This window comes from Salvia splendens, chromosome 10, assembly GCF_004379255.2.
Source record: "Salvia splendens isolate huo1 chromosome 10, SspV2, whole genome shotgun sequence".
In the NCBI taxonomy this organism is placed as follows: domain Eukaryota; kingdom Viridiplantae; phylum Streptophyta; class Magnoliopsida; order Lamiales; family Lamiaceae; genus Salvia; species Salvia splendens.
The window spans coordinates 8,427,945-8,445,470 of record NC_056041.1 but is presented as its reverse complement, the minus strand read 5'-3'; the positions used below and the strand labels follow the sequence as shown (position 1 = coordinate 8,445,470).

The following is a 17,526-nucleotide window of genomic DNA, read 5'->3' as shown; positions in this document are numbered from 1 at the left end:
GACACCGGCGCGAGATGGAGGATTCGGCATTTGGGAAGGGGCGCGAGGCCTAGGCTCCGGTGTCCACCCGTAGCGCCCATCGGAGGCACCTTGATCGTCGATTGGGTATGGCCGGTAGCCACTCGGAACGCCCGAATCTTGGGTGAGAGGAGGGGCCGAATATTCCGTTTCCGGACTATGAAACGGTTGCGAACCGAACCATTCGGGGTTCCAACCGTGAGAGCCGCTTGGGTTGTCGTCGTTACCGGACATAGTGGTGTTGTAGGGTGTGAGAGGAAGATGAAAATGAATATGAGAGATTGATGATGAGAATTGTGTAGTGAAAGTGTGAATTTTTTGGAGTGAAATTGGGGGTATTTATAGATGAAAGTGTGTATTTTTGGGGGTAAAAAAAATAAAAAAAAAATTAAAAAGTGGGGAAAAACGGTTATAAACGGATATAATTTTTTGGGGAAGTGAAATTTTTTTTTTTATTTTTTATCGATTTTTTTTAATAAAAATCCGATTTTTAAAAAAATAAAATAAAAAAAAGTTTGAAACCAACGGCTATGCCGTTGGCGAATGGGAGACCGCCACGTGTGCGTCCGCTGGCACGGACGTGCTCGATACATCGAGCAGCGCCGTGCCAGCGGCGCGGTTGCAGCGGTGGCGGTCCTTCGCCTTGCCGCTGGCACGGACGGCGGTGGCGCCAACCGCCACCGCTGCGGATGCTCTTAAGCTCTCGAAAATCATTTTTAATCTATCACAAATTCAGCCCTTCTCATTCATTCAACAATTACCATTTATTTTTCTGCAGCAGAATTTCTGTAAGGGATAAATATAATTTGAAAAAATTTAGAAAAATTTTGAAGAAGAAAAACTAGAAAAAAAGATTCGGGTAGGGGCTTAAGCCACACCTTCTTTTTACTAGTTCCGAATAAAATAAAAATCATAGTTAAAGTACCCAAACTAACATAAATATCAAAATAAGTACCTACTTTTGGAGAGTGAGTGTACAAAAATGTCCTTTAGGCTTTTGGGGCGTTTTTGACCGAAAATGTGGTCAAAACATGAAAAAGAACCTAAATGAGCAAGTGGTATAGTCTGGGGACCGCAAATGATATTTTGCAAGTATAAGAACTGCAAATGTTCATCGCTGAAAGTATAGAGCCTAAAAATGTAATTCTCTCTAATAATAATAATAGTAGTCTTATACTTTTATTTATTTTTGGATCCTCTTATAACATTATAATCCAAAACTAAGACTATTTCTACACTTTTAGATTTTGAAGTGAATGGATGGGATTAAAGCTCACAAATTTTAAAAAATAGTAGTAGACAAAATATCAACAAAAAGGTAATATGTCATTATGTTATCAAACAATAATTTTTCCTTATTTTTTATATCGACATAATTTATTACAAATATCAACAATATGACATGAGGATTTCAACACAAGTACAAGAAAATATTAACGCAGTTTTATTAATACTTTAGATACACTATATTGAGATTTTTTTTGTATTTGTTGATAAAAATATGTTTATCAACATGTACGAAAGCTGAAATACCCCATTCGTCCCTCAAATATTGTCCCACTTTGACCCGGCACGAGTTTTAAGAAATGTAATGAAAAATGAGTTGAAAAAGTTAGTGGAACGTGGGTCTTACTTTTATATATTAGTTTTATAATAAAATGTGAGTAGGAATGAATTAGTGGAATATGAGGTCTACTACAAAAAATGGTAAAAAATGAAATGGGACAAATTTTGTGGGACGGACGGAAATGGAAAAATAGAACAAGCTTTCAGGGACGGAGGAAGTATAAATTATCAAATTTCATCACCCGAACATCGTCGGAACATATGCAATAGTAATGAGACATAACTTAATAAATATGCTCTTAACTTATTTTAACATATTAAATAAATAAATTAATTATAACTTAAACTATAAATAATGTAAGTAATTTGAGACGAGTCGAAATGAAATAGTGCAAGTAACATGAGATGGAGAGAGTAGTATGTTATATTTACTTAATTAATTGGTTACGTACTTTGATAGTATCTTATACTCCCTCTGTCTCTTTGTAATAGAGGCATTTCATTTTCAGTCCAACATATTAGTTAAAGGGGAAGAGTCTTACAACTGAATCATGGTTTGTTGTCAATTTTATATGGTGTATGTAATGACAATCAACAAAAGTTAAGATCAATAATTTGCTCATGATTATTTTTTAAGAATCATGTTTTAAGCCATAAACAAGTTGATGTATCAAGTTGCATCAGTCGTGAAGGATTCAATATTTTAATTTGAAATGATGAAGTCATGTTAATTTTATGTTGGATATTTTAGTATAATTGGATTAATTTGATTGATCAACGTGATCATAATGAGACATAAAATAAGTTGGAAGTGCGGAGTGTACACTTATTTGAATTCGTTATGATTAGACGGAGGTTCGGGGGGCAGCGCCCCCGAGTAGCGGGGTCCAAGGGCTATTTTGCAATTTTCTATTCCCGCAAAAAACTGTTAAAAACAGTTGTAAAATGAAGAGACTCGACTCTTCGTTTTTCAGCCTCTTCTTATGATCAATTTTTGGGTTCAAAGTTTATAGAATTAACAGACAAATATCTTCGAAACCTGAATTGTATCCGATCAAATATTGGTAGAACCGCCAAATTGATTTGATTTGAAAGTGTTTCACGCCTTTCAGGACATCCGATTTGTTCACGTTCTGTATAAACTCCCTAACATTTTATGTGTATGAATTGAAGTTTTGTTTTTTTTGTATATTATAATATGGTAAAGTGTGATTGTTCTCCTTGTATAAGTGTTATATAATCAATTTATATGCATTTTTTTTTTCAAATTGATTTGATCATAGTATTTTGTTATACAAATTCTAATGTCCACTTATTATATTTTAAATTCATGTAATGATAAAAGTGATTTAAATTATTTTTGGAAAAATTATGAAGCCGTTCACACGAGCGTTGATACACAGAGAATATTCTTATGTATTCCATCTATTGCATTAAAAATAAAATATTTTTATTTTGGATTGTTCTACTAAAATGACAGAATAATATATCTCTATTTTATTATTGGGTCAGACGTTTCAGAATAATACGTAAAATATTGTGGGTAAAAAAACAACCAGTCCATTCACTTAAAAATGGGCCCTGTAGCATAGTAAGAATAGATTTTCCATTTTGTTGCGTGTGCATCCACCCCACCCCCTATGCGGCGGAGCTGATCACCTTCTTCACAAAATAAAAATATTGTCAACACATTCATTCATCTTCCTTTTTTACTGATAATCTCACCTCTTAAACATCAAAATGACGCCGCTGAAAGATCCAAAGCACCACGCTAGCCACCGGAATCCCCGAAAAAGTTTGTATCTCAAGAAAAAGGAGGAGAAGGAATCATATCAAATTGATTAGACATAGTACTTCCTCCGTCCCGCACTACTCGCACTTATTTCCTTTTTTGAGCGTCCCAAGTTACTTGCACTCTTTCCATTTTTAGTAAAAAATTTCACCTATAGCCGTCATTTTTGACTTTCATATACACTCATTCCTTAATCTCCGAGCCGAAAAGGAAATGAGCGAGTAGCCAGGGACGGAGGGAGTATCATTTTTGCTTGAAGTCGGTGGAATTAAAGTTTTGGAAAGACACGCAACTCCCAATCAAAAAACGACGTCATTAATTTTATTGTTATATATACAAATTAAGGAATTTTGCCGAATTCAAAATTTGACCTAATTTGTAAATTCTTATGCTTTTAATTGATTGTGGTTTTGCAATCAAAATAAGTTTAGCCCCAACTAAGATGTGTACATGGCTTATGCTAACATGAAAAAAAAAAATAAGTTATACAGTAGTTATAATACACAAACCTAGAGAAAAAGGTTCTCCCATTGAAAACTCAACATAGGTGTAAACCTACTCGATTGTATAATCGGAATTAATTGAAAATAATTCGCCCGTAAAAAAAGAATTAATTGAAAATATAGTAAATTACATTCATAATCATTTTGTGAAATATTATTTGTACAATTTACAAACTACAGTATTATCACTATTTCCTAGCTACCACCATTGCAATTTGCAATAACTTTATAACCCATCCAGCTCACACAGGTCATATTTTTCAAAGATGAATCAAACCTCAAATTATCAATTGGAAGGAACGTTGGGTTACAAACTCATCCCACATCGGATGAGTGAGGGAAGTTGGAAGGTGTATATAATTCATGTACAACCCCAATTAGTTTGAGGCCTTTTGGGAGTGACCCAAAAACAAATCCGTGTGGGCTTGACCCAAAGTGGACAATATCAAACTGATGTTGCAGTCGACGATCCTAACAAGTGGTATCAGAGCCCAGGTGGCTATGGGTTGTGCCTAGATGAGCCCCGGTTAGGGTCGGGCCATGAAGGACTCGGGTTAGAGTCGGGCCCAGGATGACCCAGGGGCCAGGGTTGGAACGACCCATGTTTGTGTCGACTGCGTTCCCGATGTGGTCTCGGTTTGAGGGGAGGTTTGTTGGGTTACAAACCCATCCCACATCGGATGAGTGAGGGAAGTTGAAAGGTGTATATAATTCATGTCCAACCCCAATTAGTTTGAGGCCTTTTGGGAGTGACCTAAAAACAAATCTGTACGGGCTTGACCCAAAGCGGACAATATCAAACTGATGTTGCAGTCGACGATCCTAACAGGAAGAAGAAGTTGAAATTAGTATTGTGCTGCAAACAAAAGATAGGTAGAATGGTTATGCAAATAACAATGACTCAATGACGCAAGATGATTATTATCATGGAATTCTTGCATACACCTAGTTGTGCAACTTTCTACATTGTTACTTTATTTTATAACAACCTTATATTCTTTTTCATTTCGTCAAAAGTAGGCAAATTTCATTCACTCTCGGCCCCACACACACATTATGATATATTGGTGCATTCGTAGACCCAATTGTCCAAAAATCACGGTTTCGATATTCGACATTATTATATATTGGATGCGTCTAATGTATGAGTACAGTGTCGGTTTCTCAATTTCTAGATCCATAAAATTTTATTACAACATTAAAATGTATCGAGCATATATCTTGCAACTAACTCAAGTGATTGTCGGAATTCAAACTTGTTATTATTATTAAGCAATAAATGTATGTTTTGGTGAATATATGTTTCACGAGATGCTCATTATACGGGGAGTACTTACTTTTCCTACAAAAAATTGAACTTTCAAACTTTATGACTATTGCTAGACTCTAAACAAACTTTAACACCACCAAGTTTAGGGACCTAATTTAACCAAATGACTCATTTCTAGAAAAGAATCCACCTATCATTTGTATTTTAAATCAATCTATTTGTGATTGAAATGTTTGGACTACTGAACTGAAAAAGCAAAAGGTAAATTGGACTAGTGAGACATTCATTCCTAATAAAACCAAATTATATATGTATACTTTCCACTACCAAGCTGACTCATACTTCACATATGTCTCTTCCTTAACCAAATTATAAAAACCCATAACTCCCATTCTATACTCCCCCCCATCTTCCCTCTCTCAATCTATCAAACTGAAAAAAAAGCTTACCTTCCCAAAAATGATACTTCCAGTAAAGAGCATGCCAGAGACGTGGAGCGCGGTCGGGTCCGCCCTCGTCACCTTCATCTTCTTCTGGGACATGTTCCGGCGGTACTGCCCACCGGGGCTCCATCGCTACCTCGAGAAATGCACCGCCAGGCTGTCCAGATTCTTGAATCCAAACATCCAGGTTTCCATCCACGAGTACACTGGAAATCATCTCCGGCCTCACGAGGCCTACAGCATCGTCAATGCATATCTGAGTTCGAATTCCATTGACGCCAAACGGCTCAAGGCTGAGATGGCGAAAGAGAACGAGAACAAGCTAATGCTGAGCATGGATGAGTACGAGGAGACAGCAGATGTGTTCAACGGAGTCCAGGTGACATGGACCGCTGGAAAGGTCTCGACTCCTCCACGGACCGGGGGGTTTTCGTACTACCTGGAGCCAGACCGGAGGTTCTACAAGCTCAAGTTCCACAAGTGCTACAAGAAGATGATGACGGAGGAGTACCTGGAGCATGTGATCAGAAAAGGGAGAGAGATCCAGGCGAGGAACAGGCAGCGGAAGCTCTACACCAACGGCCACAGCAAGTCGTATTGGAGCCATATCGTGTTCGAGCATCCGGCCAAGTTCGCGACTCTGGCAATGGAGCCGGAGAAGAAGGAGGAGATCATCGACGATCTGCTGACTTTTACAAAGAGTAAAGATTACTATGCAAGAATAGGCAAGGCGTGGAAAAGGGGTTATCTGCTGTATGGCCCTCCTGGAACAGGGAAATCTACAATGATCGCAGCCATGGCTAACTTACTCGACTATGATGTTTATGATCTCGAGCTTACATCGGTGAAGGACAACACAGAGCTCAGGAAGCTTTTGACAGAGACAACCACAAAATCAATTATCGTGATAGAGGATATCGACTGCTCCCTCGACTTGACAGGCCAAAGGACGAAGAAAGAGGAGAAACCTGCAGAGGAGAAGCCTGAAAAAGTCGAGAAAAAGAGTTCACGTAAAGAGAAGGAAGAGAGTGGCAGCAAGGTCACTCTGTCTGGTCTGCTGAACTTCATAGACGGCCTGTGGTCTGCCTGTGCAGGGGAGAGATTAATAGTGTTCACAACAAACTATGTTGATAAGCTCGACCCAGCTCTTACAAGAAGGGGTCGAATGGACAAACATATCGAGCTATCTTACTGCAAATATGAAGGATTTAAAGTGCTCGCGAAGAATTACCTTGAACTTGATGGACATCCATTGTTCCAATCCATTGAACAGCTGATCCAGGAGGTCGAGATAACACCAGCTGATGTTGCTGAAAACCTCATGCCAAAATCTGCAAAAGAAGGGCCGGAGCAATGTCTGCAAAATCTCATATGCATTCTTAAGGAAACAAAGAACAGAAAATGCAGAGAAGATAAAGATGCAGAGACTAATGACGATGCAGAGACGATCAAGGATGCAGCTGCTGTACTAGACACACATGCTATGTAATCAGTGTGTAATAGTAAACTGGTTAAGAGAACGCAGTAGAGACACCAATGACTCATAATTCACCTGAGACACTAATTATCTCGACACTCAGCATGATGACATCTCAGTTTCAAGAAGCTTCATACTAGCACGGATGTAATCATAGAAATGTAACACAGAGCCAAGGAGTCAAATAAAAAGCGAATTCTTTTGTTGCAAATATTAGTTAAGTTATTGTACAATATATCATCAGAGGAGTAAGAACTCCCAACAGAGTTTCCCACCCATATCACATCCTGCCTTTTTCTTTCTTAAATGTAAAACATACTGTAGAACTGACTTAATCTACACCATCTTCTCAGCAAAGCAAAAAACAACTCCCAACAGGAAAAGATAAATAAACTGCATGAGGGACATCACTTGAGTTTTGGCGAGTGAGAACTCTCTAATAATCGGCATGGGTTACCACAAATGTAGATATTATCAATCAGACAGCGTCAGCTTCACCAGGGTAAAACTTGTTACTCCTCACATTTTGGTAGAATGGATGTTCAAAAGCCATCTCTGTCTTCATCTTTCATTGAGTTGGGACCATCATCACACCCAGAACCTGGAGCAAGTTCGTTTAGATCAAGAAAACCTCTTTGGCTCACCATTTCAACATCTTCATCTTCGTGGTTCTCTTGTTCTGGTGGAATGGGTGGTTTTTCCTCGACCACCTCGGGTTGCTGCACCTCAATAAGCTGATCGGCATGGACATCCTCCTGGTTACTGATTTTCTCATCAGAATCTTGCATACCGGTTGAGAACTCTACGCCACCACTTGAGTATGAGGGCTCGTCTGGCACATTTGATTTCTCAGGTTTTGTTTGATCATTGTCAGATTCAGACATCTCATATTGTTTATAGTTAATGCGATTTCTGGTGGCCCTTTTACTTCTCCTGAGACCTGACTTGAGGTCACCAACTGACCTAAGTTTTGTTTCTCTCCTAGTTCGGCCTGGCAATGCTTTCGTCCGGCGTGGCGCATCACTATCCTCACTGGAACTTAATATATCATCTTCTTCTTCTTCCTCTTCCTCCTCTTCATGATTTTCTTCGTCCCAGTGGTACTCCTCATCGCCTTCAGAGCTACTTGACATCTTCCTTCGCTTCCGTCTTTTAAGATATTCATCATCATAAACCACTTCACCAACTATGTCATCATCACTGTCAAAATCTGCCTCAATATCTGAGACTGCTTCTACATAGTCTTTCACTGAGTAACGTTCAGGCTTTTGCCTCCGACGATCACTACAGGAAAAAAAAAAAAAAAAGTAAAACAAGTGATTTTATAAGTTTATTAAGAATTACAAGAGACTTACAAACAAACAACACAATGCAGGGGAGTGAATCACCATACCTCCGGTCCAATGTTTCAGTTTTGTGATCTTCATAAAATTCTCCATCATCGTCGCCATCATCATCATCATCATCAGGAGAATTAGGAGAAACAGCACTGAAAGTGAGGTTTTGAGAGTGTTGTGACGTGACATCCAGTCTACCATTCCTAGACAGTTCGTGTTTCATGAGAGGATCTCCTCCATCAAAATGTTCGGGAGATTGCTTGTTCTGTCTGGTACGGATTATAAGAAGAAAAAAGGGTTCCAAATTAAATATATAGAGAAGTAACATTACAAGTAGTTCATAGAAATTTGGGGTGCTAAGATCCTCACTTGGTGACTTTTATAGCTTCATTTATTGAGCGATCATAATCGTCTGCAAAAAATGTAAGAATAATATCAATGGTGTGGAGCTGAGATATCAAAACCGAAAACAAGGTCGGACTCCGTTTTTTATATAAAGAAGCACGGAACACCTATTGTGCTGGATGCTAAGTGATATGATAGCCTAATGGTTATTCAAACCCGTACATCAAGTTTTTGCGGAACTAATTCACTAACTTCATGCTAGCACACAATCAGCAGCAAGAAACAACAATTTTTTTCCAACATAAAATTTGACAAGTGTCATGACCCATAAAATTTTCATAATTATAGTTTTAGAGAACTTTCAAGTTCCAAGTCATTATTGAACTGGAAAATAATGCAAAAGCATAACACAAGGGAGAAAATCTACTAAGAGAGCTATACGGCACGTACCAAAAGTATAAGTCACAGGTTTTCTATCACGGAGAGAGCGTCCGGCAGCAATGGCATCCATGCCAATCATGTTATCAAGCATAAGTGCTTGTCTATGTTGCTTCTTTAACAGTTTCTCCTTCCTCTGCATGAAGATACATCTTAGAACCAATCACAAATAAAATAACTGATTAAAAGTAATAAGATGTTCTCTTCAAGAAAAGGATGGTAATAATGCGCTTAACAGAGGACAATGGCCAAAATAAAAGAAAATGCAAGAAAAATCATCTTTAAATAAAGAACAATTTACCACCTTGTGGACCTTCTCAATTTCAGGAAGCATGTAATTTTTCAATTTTTCCCCAACAGAGACCTCAGTTCTATTTTTACTTGAAAAGAGCTTCTCCTGCAGGCAACAGAACTAAACTTAACAATGAAAACATATATACCAAGTAAAGTTCAATTTTCAGAAAGTATGTGTTGCAACTCGTAAGCTTGCCAAGAATAATGAGGTCAGACAATGGAACAGAAAATAAGATTCAGACCAGATACACCTCACAAAAACACACAATCAGGTGCGCACTCGGAATTTAACTATGGTCCCTTAGATCCTAACCCGGTGCATTTACCAGTTGTAGTTTCACAGCAATGGCATATTTACATCTACAATCACTACACCTCAGCTCCCCAATTATCTAGCTTGCATACAAATAAAACCTTTATACCATGGCATCTTGATTTTTGACTCTAACATGAAGCTGACACAAGTGCATATTTGCAGTCTCCTCAAATGACACAATGCCAAAAACCTGCTTACACACCCAACACATGCAACTCAAACTGAAATTAAGTAAGGCTGGATCTGAATCAACTGACAGGTTTTGCCTAGTTTACTCTGCAAATCAGTCATATCCATTTTCTACCACACTACTGAAAAGTAAGTCCAGATTGACTGTAATAGTCCACGGACTCAAACTATTATGCAGTTTGTCAAACACAAACTCCCCAAAGCTCTTAAAAGCAGGTACCATACACACTTGGCATCATTTCCAGGATGGAAAAGGAGATGATTACCAAGGAATAGTGTAAAATTCTATGCAATGTCAATGAATCAGCATATGTTCATGTGCTTGTTTAGTAGAAAATGAACTAAGCATGGGAAACCAAAGGATTAAATAGAAGGATCTGGCATTTGCTCAAGAAATATCAAAGCATATCAATAAGAATTGACCATAATCTAAACTTACTGAAACATTCAGGAATTCATCTAAATTAGTAGCGACTGTTTCCCATTGATATGATGAATGGGGAACGGGTGGCATATTCTTTCCCCTTCCTTTTTTCACCTCAACATTTCTAATCTCTCTGTATAGTCGATGGCCAATTATGGGATCATCTTCGTACCTACACAGTAAGAAGCATTCATAACTAACTTCCAAGGATATCTATATTCTACACAAAGAAGTGATTGCATCAGGAGAGCAAGAAAAACAATATAGAAGCATGCATGTAACACACTGGCACATCCCTAGTAGAGCTGAACCATCAACAGAAGCTATTTTCACAGAGAACAAAATGTAATCCATCATCATAGAGAACTGTAATTTACCAATATGAGACTCCATAAGAATTACCCCCAAGGCGTTCTTTGCGAAATGTTGAGAGCTGAACACCATGTTTTAATGAGTCATCTATATGGTTCCGTATATCTTCTTGCTGCCGAAGACAACCACAGTTGATTTAGCACAAGTAGTATTAACTATCTACTAATTTGTATATATCATTGAAATGTGATTAAAAGAACATAATGCAGAAATCATATAAAGAAAAAACAAAGCCTGGAATTCTATGTAATATGTTGCTCGTTGCATAGATAAAAAGCACACAACTATTACAACAATATACTAAATGCCAAAACAGCTATAATTTAAAGATATAATATATGACTTGAAATAGAAAGAGCTGAGCGTTCTTTTTGTTCATAATCAGCATACTACTCAGCTTATTGATGCTAGATTCTTATCTACCATGCCTTTCTAAAAAAATCAGAAAAATCCAGAACCCTCCCTCCTAACATTGACATCCTCTTTACTTGATACTGAACAAGTTTTTTCTTCATTTCCCCAGCTTGAAATTAGAACAAAATAGAATAGATTCCAGCAACTCAACATGTGGTAGGGAGGTACTGTTGCAAAACCAAAGCATAGAAGGTAGACAACTAGTTATAAGTTTAAAAGGTGAAACTCACTTACTACCAAATATATTAGAATGAAAATTTTGTCCAAAAAAAAGAGCAATAATATATTAGCACCATAAAATGTTGTCAAAGCAGTATGGCGGTCCACCAGAAAACCGCCACAGGGATATGGCGTATCGGTATGGCGGTCATTAATTAAATAAATAAAATAATATTTATATAATTAGAAAATAATAAAAATATAACATCAAAATTCAAAAACTCTTTAAACAATTAATAAAGAAAAAAAATAAAAAAGCTATATAGAAGTCTGATAATAAAAGTCTTTAGTTCAACAAAACATAAAGCCATCCTAAGTACTACTCAACAGTCATCAATCATCAAGCTCAACATAGTTTTCTAGTTCATCCTCATCACTAGAGGTGCCCAAGGTTTACTGTTCCGACGGTTAACCGCGAAACTGTAACCGTCAGTTACGGTTCCGAACCGGAACCATGAGATTTACCCGAACCGAAACCGTCGATTTTAGATCCGTGGTTCGATTCAGGTTCGAAAATGTCCGAACCGAAACCATGCCGGAACCGTGAAAAACCGCAAAACCGCCGGAACCGCAAACCGCCGAAAAGTGGCGGTTCAAAACCGTGAAAATCGTAAAAATGGACGATTCAGAACAGAAACCGAAACCGGCGATTTTGGAACTGTAACCGCGAAACATCCTCGCGGTTCAGTTACGGTTCGGCAATTTCTAAAATCGGAACCGGCGGTTCTGAACCGTAACCGCCGGTTCCGGAATCATGGGCACCTCTACTCATTACTATCATCGGCATCCATTGCTTCATCACTATAATTAGGGTTTCAATTTCTATTTTAAGTTTAATATATTTTCTTTTTAATTATAAAATAAAATGGGTAAGAATAGTTGGGTGGGCCGGTTCAATTTTGGGCTTATACCAAAATTCAATTAAAAAGTAAAAAAACCATTAAAAAAAGTCAAAATTACATGAAAACACTGCCATGGCGCCACGAACGTGGCGAGCATGGCGGCCAATACAGAAAAATGCCACAAATCGGTGTGGCGATGGCGTTTTCATTACTAACCGATATGATATAGCGCCATATCACCGCCATAGCCGTTATTTAACAACTATGCCACCATTTCATAACTGCATAGGAATCCAGGATTGTTTAAGTTTTAAAACACTACAATAACTCAACATTACTACTTAGACTCCTAGGACATAATGTAATGGGAAAAGTTAATTTATCGAAACTGAGACTAGCTGTCACAAAGAGAATATTTACAATATTAATACCTCAACCCGAATATCGCATAATGCCTTTAGAATAACCACTCGAATCCCAGGATCAAGTGTATTGTATGCCTCAACTTCGGTCCTAAAACAAACAAAACTCAAACTCTTGTTGAGCATGTAAACATGCATATCTGGCACAAAAGTACAAAATAAACTTTGGACTGTGTTGAGATATAAATCTACTCACCCATGTGATGCAACTATAGGTAGATCTCCTTCTGCAACCTGCAGTAGAGAACCGCACTAAGTAAACCCAATATTACAAGATTGAGTTAATTTCCAGTGTCAAAAGTGAGATTACCCAGTGCCACCAATCCCTCAGCTTTCTACATAAAACGGTAATCCAAGTAGAATGATTAAGTGCCATTCTGGTTACAGGAGGAATAGCCTAGGAAAAGCAAAATACCCACATAAAGAAACTGGTTATAATGTTGGCATCAATGTTTATCAAACAACAATTTGACAACTATACAGTACACATACATTATTAGAAAAACACAAACCGAAACACCAGAATGCAAGTAGTTCTCACTTAACTTGTATAATTTCGTACTTTGGAGTTAAGTTCGTAATGATGAATGCTGAGAAGGAACTCATATGCTTTCTATGATATACCTATAAATTGTAACAAACTATAGTTTGTAACCAAAATCAAGAGAGTTCATAACTAAAATGTATATTTGTGACATTTCTTCCCATGAAAATAAAGGTTAACTAAAAAGGAATTAGCATTGATACTTATTGGTGAAAACTATGTCACTGGGGAATATGATATAGTATTTCTTTGAGATTATTATCTTGCATTACATTGTTATAATCATATGAACTCTTGAGATGATGATAATATTAAATGGCTAACATTGAATGAGTTGCAAACAACTTAAAGAATAATTCCAGAAATAAGAAAAGAAAATAATGAAATGACGCCTATAAGTCGAATTAATTATCTATGATAAATTTTGCAAGACACTGAGAAATCAGATTGGCACAGAGTTAGCAATCGAATTGCATGCAACTCAATCTTACATGAAATTGCCATATTGGTCATCTAGTCATCTGGAAACAACATACACACAAAAAAGGAATTACTTAGTCTAGCAAATCTAGTCATCAAGATTTATGTCTCACTAAGCATGCCAGTGATCTGAATGGATCTTGAGTATACTTTGAAGTTGGTCTTCCGGATATAAAAGGAACTTTATATATCCCACAACAAAAGGAACTTTAACAACTCTTTCATGCACGTCTAGCGAAAGAGCAAAAGTTACAAGTCTCTAATAATTAGTCCACTCAAGACAGCTTCGACACCCCTTTACATTCATAAAACTTTTAGCACTGGGATTAAGAGCACAATCTCATCATAATTTATACCTATATGCCATTCAGATGTTTTTTCTGCTGTTCAGACAATATTGAAGATACTTGACATCCATGCTTGCTCACTCACTCACTCAAGGAAAAACAATGCCCACAACTTTTTCTATCATTCTTTTATGTAGTTAAGGCAATCCCTTACAACAGAGTATTAATCCATGCAGGAGATATCATCTTAACATACAATGTATCACTATCATATCTGTCAAAATACAAGGTTGAACAACACGTTAAAAAAATAAAAAAACAATAATGATAACATGAACTTCAGAGAATATACCAAACGAACTATATTAACTAACTTGAAATGACACCTAGAGAAGACAAGTCAAAACAATTAGGAAACTATAGCTCAATAAGAAGCTGACTGTTACAAAAAGCAGAACTGACGAAACAACATGACTAAAGAGGGAAATACAAGGCTAACCTTTAACAGTGGCATATGTATCTCAGCCAAAGTATTATTCGGAATAATCAAGGCTGTCTCAAACTCCTCTGCTGAAAACTCCATTTTGACATTCAATAGAGGCCTAAATACCTACACCTCACAACAAAAATAAAACACACACACACACACATCAGCTCCTAAGAAGCAGAAATCCACAAAGCTCAAATCTTGCTGGTTTGATAATGTTTGCTCAAGCTAAACATACATTCAAAAAATTGAGAATAGAAGCCAACTGCCACATGGACCGTGTGTTCCACCGAGGCAGCTGCGAGGCCTCTGGCTCTCCGAGCAGTGGCGTAATTGCCCTACTACTCTGCAACTGTGCCGACGAATTAGAGCCATCCTCCTCTCCGTTCTCCTCCTCATCACTATCCCTATAACCATCCTCCTCCTCCTCCTCGGACTCATCCTTCAACAACCTCGCAGTTAATTTCTCCCTCTTCTTTTTCCTCTTCCTCTCTGCCTCCGCCTCAGCTGCAGCCTGCAGCTTCGCTGCCGCCCTTTGCGTACATGCCCTCGACGGCCTCTCCCTCCTAGTTACTACTACATTACTATTACCATTTTCATCATTCGCAGACTTCACACAATTCTCCTTGATACTCTCACCCTCGGTATTGTTTTCGAGGGAGTGATGGATCGGCGAGTAATGCTCCGGCATGGCGGAGGGATCGGGCAGGCGACGGTCAAGAGAAGGGTTACATGGGAGATCAAGGGCTTGCATTGAAGCAGCCCAGGAATTGCTGCTTCAAAACCAAATGGGCACAATAAAGCTGGGGTTTTTCTCAATTATTTATACGGATTATCAACAGTAGCAATAATATTGAAGAAGATTACGCCGTAAAAGTGAAAAGGGGCAAAATCAAACGACAATTGTAGCAATCATTACTGGGACAGAGCACGGAGGCATAAAATATGGGGGTTTTGAGTTACGGTAAGTTCTCCAAGTTCCTCAGTTTTTGGAGAGAAGCGCGACAGAAAATTGAGAAGAATTGGATTTAGTCAAAAATAATTATTGCTGGTAAGTAAATGCAATGATTTTGGCTCAAATGGGTAAAAAAACTTTAAAAAATCTGAGATTTCTCCAAAATAATGGTATTAATGGGAATTATATTGTATTTAGGGCGAGGTTCGCGTGTAACAGAGTAGGGGGAGAGGTCTTTGGTGGTGGATTTCACTCTAAACGGTGTCGTGCCGAGTGCAGAATAAATTTACGTATACAACGTGTCTTATAATTCTACTACTACAATTACAATTTAGGAATGAACAATGTATCATTAGATCTTTTGTGACCATGGGATTGTGAAAATAGTTAGCTTACTATATCATTTTTATATTTTCATGGAGGTCAAATCTAATCGATTCCAACATAATCTATTAACTTAATCACTTGTTGATTACATTAAGTAAACTTTTACTCTAGTTATGGAATAATGCCTTTTTGGGACTCCATTCTAGGGCTGGGAAAATATACCGAAATATCGCACTTACCGTACCGAAAAAATACCGAAAATACCGAATTTTCGGTATACCGTACTTTTCGGTACGGTATCATACCGTACCGACAGTTTTAGGTACGGTAAAGGTATGCAGTTTGCATTTACCGCGGTATACCGCATCATACCGCACCATACCGCAATTGCGGTATATACCGCAAATTTGCGGTATATACCGTAAATTTGCGGTATGGTTCGGTATGATGCGGTATACCGCAAATACGGTATATACCGCAGATATATACCTGGGTTTTTAATTTTTATTTGGATTTTTCTTTAATCGAGAAATTAGGATTAAGAGTTAATCTGCTGATGTGGGTGATTACTCATTCTTTAGTCATACGCGTGCTATATAGTTTATCGAATAGTAGTAATTATTTTATTGATGAAATTTTGAATAAGTTTACAATATTTGCAAAATTAATTTAACATTCGGCAGTATTATGAAGATCATATATGTAATTCAATTCAAAATTAAGGCCATAAGCTATTTTTCATTAATTAGTTTGTGTAGTTGTTGACCTACTAACCACTAATACGGCGTATTTAGACGTTTAACAGTCACTATATTACTGTATTTCGTACGTTCTCATGATGTGGTGCATTTTATTTTGATACTACCTCTTTTTTTTTAAATAGAAACATTTGAAATGACACAAGTTTTAATTCACAATTAATAAAATAAAATAAAAGAATTGATAAAGTAAGAGATATAATATACTCCATCCAATTCAATGAAAAATAATATGAGATGAGGTATAATGTACTCCATCCATCTTTCAAAAATAGTCTCATTTTTCAATAAAATATGAGATGAGGTATAATGTACTCCATCCATCTTTCAAAAATAGTCTCATTTTATTATTTTAGACTGTCTCACAAAATTGATCAATTTAAAAAAAATCACAACACATTACACTACTTATAAGTTTAAGTTGAGTCTCACTATTCATAAACACTTCTTCATTTATTATTTTTTTTTTCATACTTAACTAAATTTACATTAAAACTCGCATAGTCCATAAAATCTTTATTTTTAAGGAACTAATGAGGTAGAATAAAGAAAAATAAACAAAGTACTTGAAAATTAAAATTTCATTTTTATTAAAAAGAATAAATATGGAGTATCATTTCATTTGGACGTTCCAACTATATTTTACATTAAAATGATAATTTACATTAAAACTCGCATAGTCAAACTATCATTTTATGATGCAAAAGTATCATTTTATCATCCAAAAATCTAAAACTATCATTATGAAACAAAAGTATCATTTTATCATTTGAAACTATCATTTTATCCCCTCAAACTACTCCCTCCGTCCCCCAATTTGAGTCACTCTTTTCCATTTTGGGTTGTCCCCAAATAAGAGTCACTCTTCCCACTTACAATTTTTGGACATTAAAATTACTCTTTATTACACAAAAAGTCAAAGGGACCCCACATTTCACTACCTAACTCCATTTATTACACCACACATTCAAACTTTTCCTAAAAACTCGTGCCGAGTCAAAGAGTGA

The 17,526-nt window shown here is 37.0% G+C and overlaps 2 protein-coding genes across 2 annotated transcripts; one reads left to right on the top strand and one right to left on the bottom strand.

Moving 5' to 3' along the window:
- The first annotated feature begins 5,478 nt into the window (after positions 1–5,478).
- LOC121751266 (AAA-ATPase ASD, mitochondrial-like) lies at positions 5,479–7,282 on the top strand. Its single transcript, XM_042145981.1, has one exon. The coding sequence runs from the start codon at positions 5,609–5,611 to the stop codon at positions 7,079–7,081; it is 1,473 nt and encodes a 490-aa protein (XP_042001915.1). The 5' UTR covers positions 5,479–5,608; the 3' UTR covers positions 7,082–7,282.
- LOC121751263 (DDT domain-containing protein DDR4-like) lies at positions 7,250–15,573 on the bottom strand. The gene is made up of 12 exons (XM_042145979.1): positions 14,718–15,573; positions 14,492–14,602; positions 12,992–13,078; positions 12,878–12,915; positions 12,691–12,772; positions 10,790–10,896; positions 10,428–10,584; positions 9,494–9,586; positions 9,202–9,325; positions 8,776–8,818; positions 8,463–8,675; positions 7,250–8,353 (listed from the first exon to the last, which is right to left on the bottom strand). Exons 1-12 carry the CDS (start codon positions 15,231–15,233, stop codon positions 7,612–7,614), a joined length of 2,313 nt encoding a protein of 770 aa, XP_042001913.1. The 5' UTR covers positions 15,234–15,573; the 3' UTR covers positions 7,250–7,611.
- Between the last annotated feature and the right edge of the window lie 1,953 nt (positions 15,574–17,526).

Bases quoted from the DNA above. Each gene is read 5' to 3' on its own strand.
- LOC121751266 (XM_042145981.1), top strand. From the start codon at position 5,609: ATGATACTTCCAGTAAAGAGCATGCCAGAGACGTGGAGCGCGGTCGGG.
- LOC121751263 (XM_042145979.1), bottom strand. From the start codon at position 15,233: ATGCAAGCCCTTGATCTCCCATGTAACCCTTCTCTTGACCGTCGCCTG. The intron at 14,603-14,717 runs GTATGTTTAGCT...TGTGAGGTGTAG, and splicing joins CTATTCTCAATTTTTTGAAT to GTATTTAGGCCTCTATTGAA. The intron at 8,676-8,775 runs GTGAGGATCTTA...AATCCGTACCAG, and splicing joins GAAGCTATAAAAGTCACCAA to ACAGAACAAGCAATCTCCCG.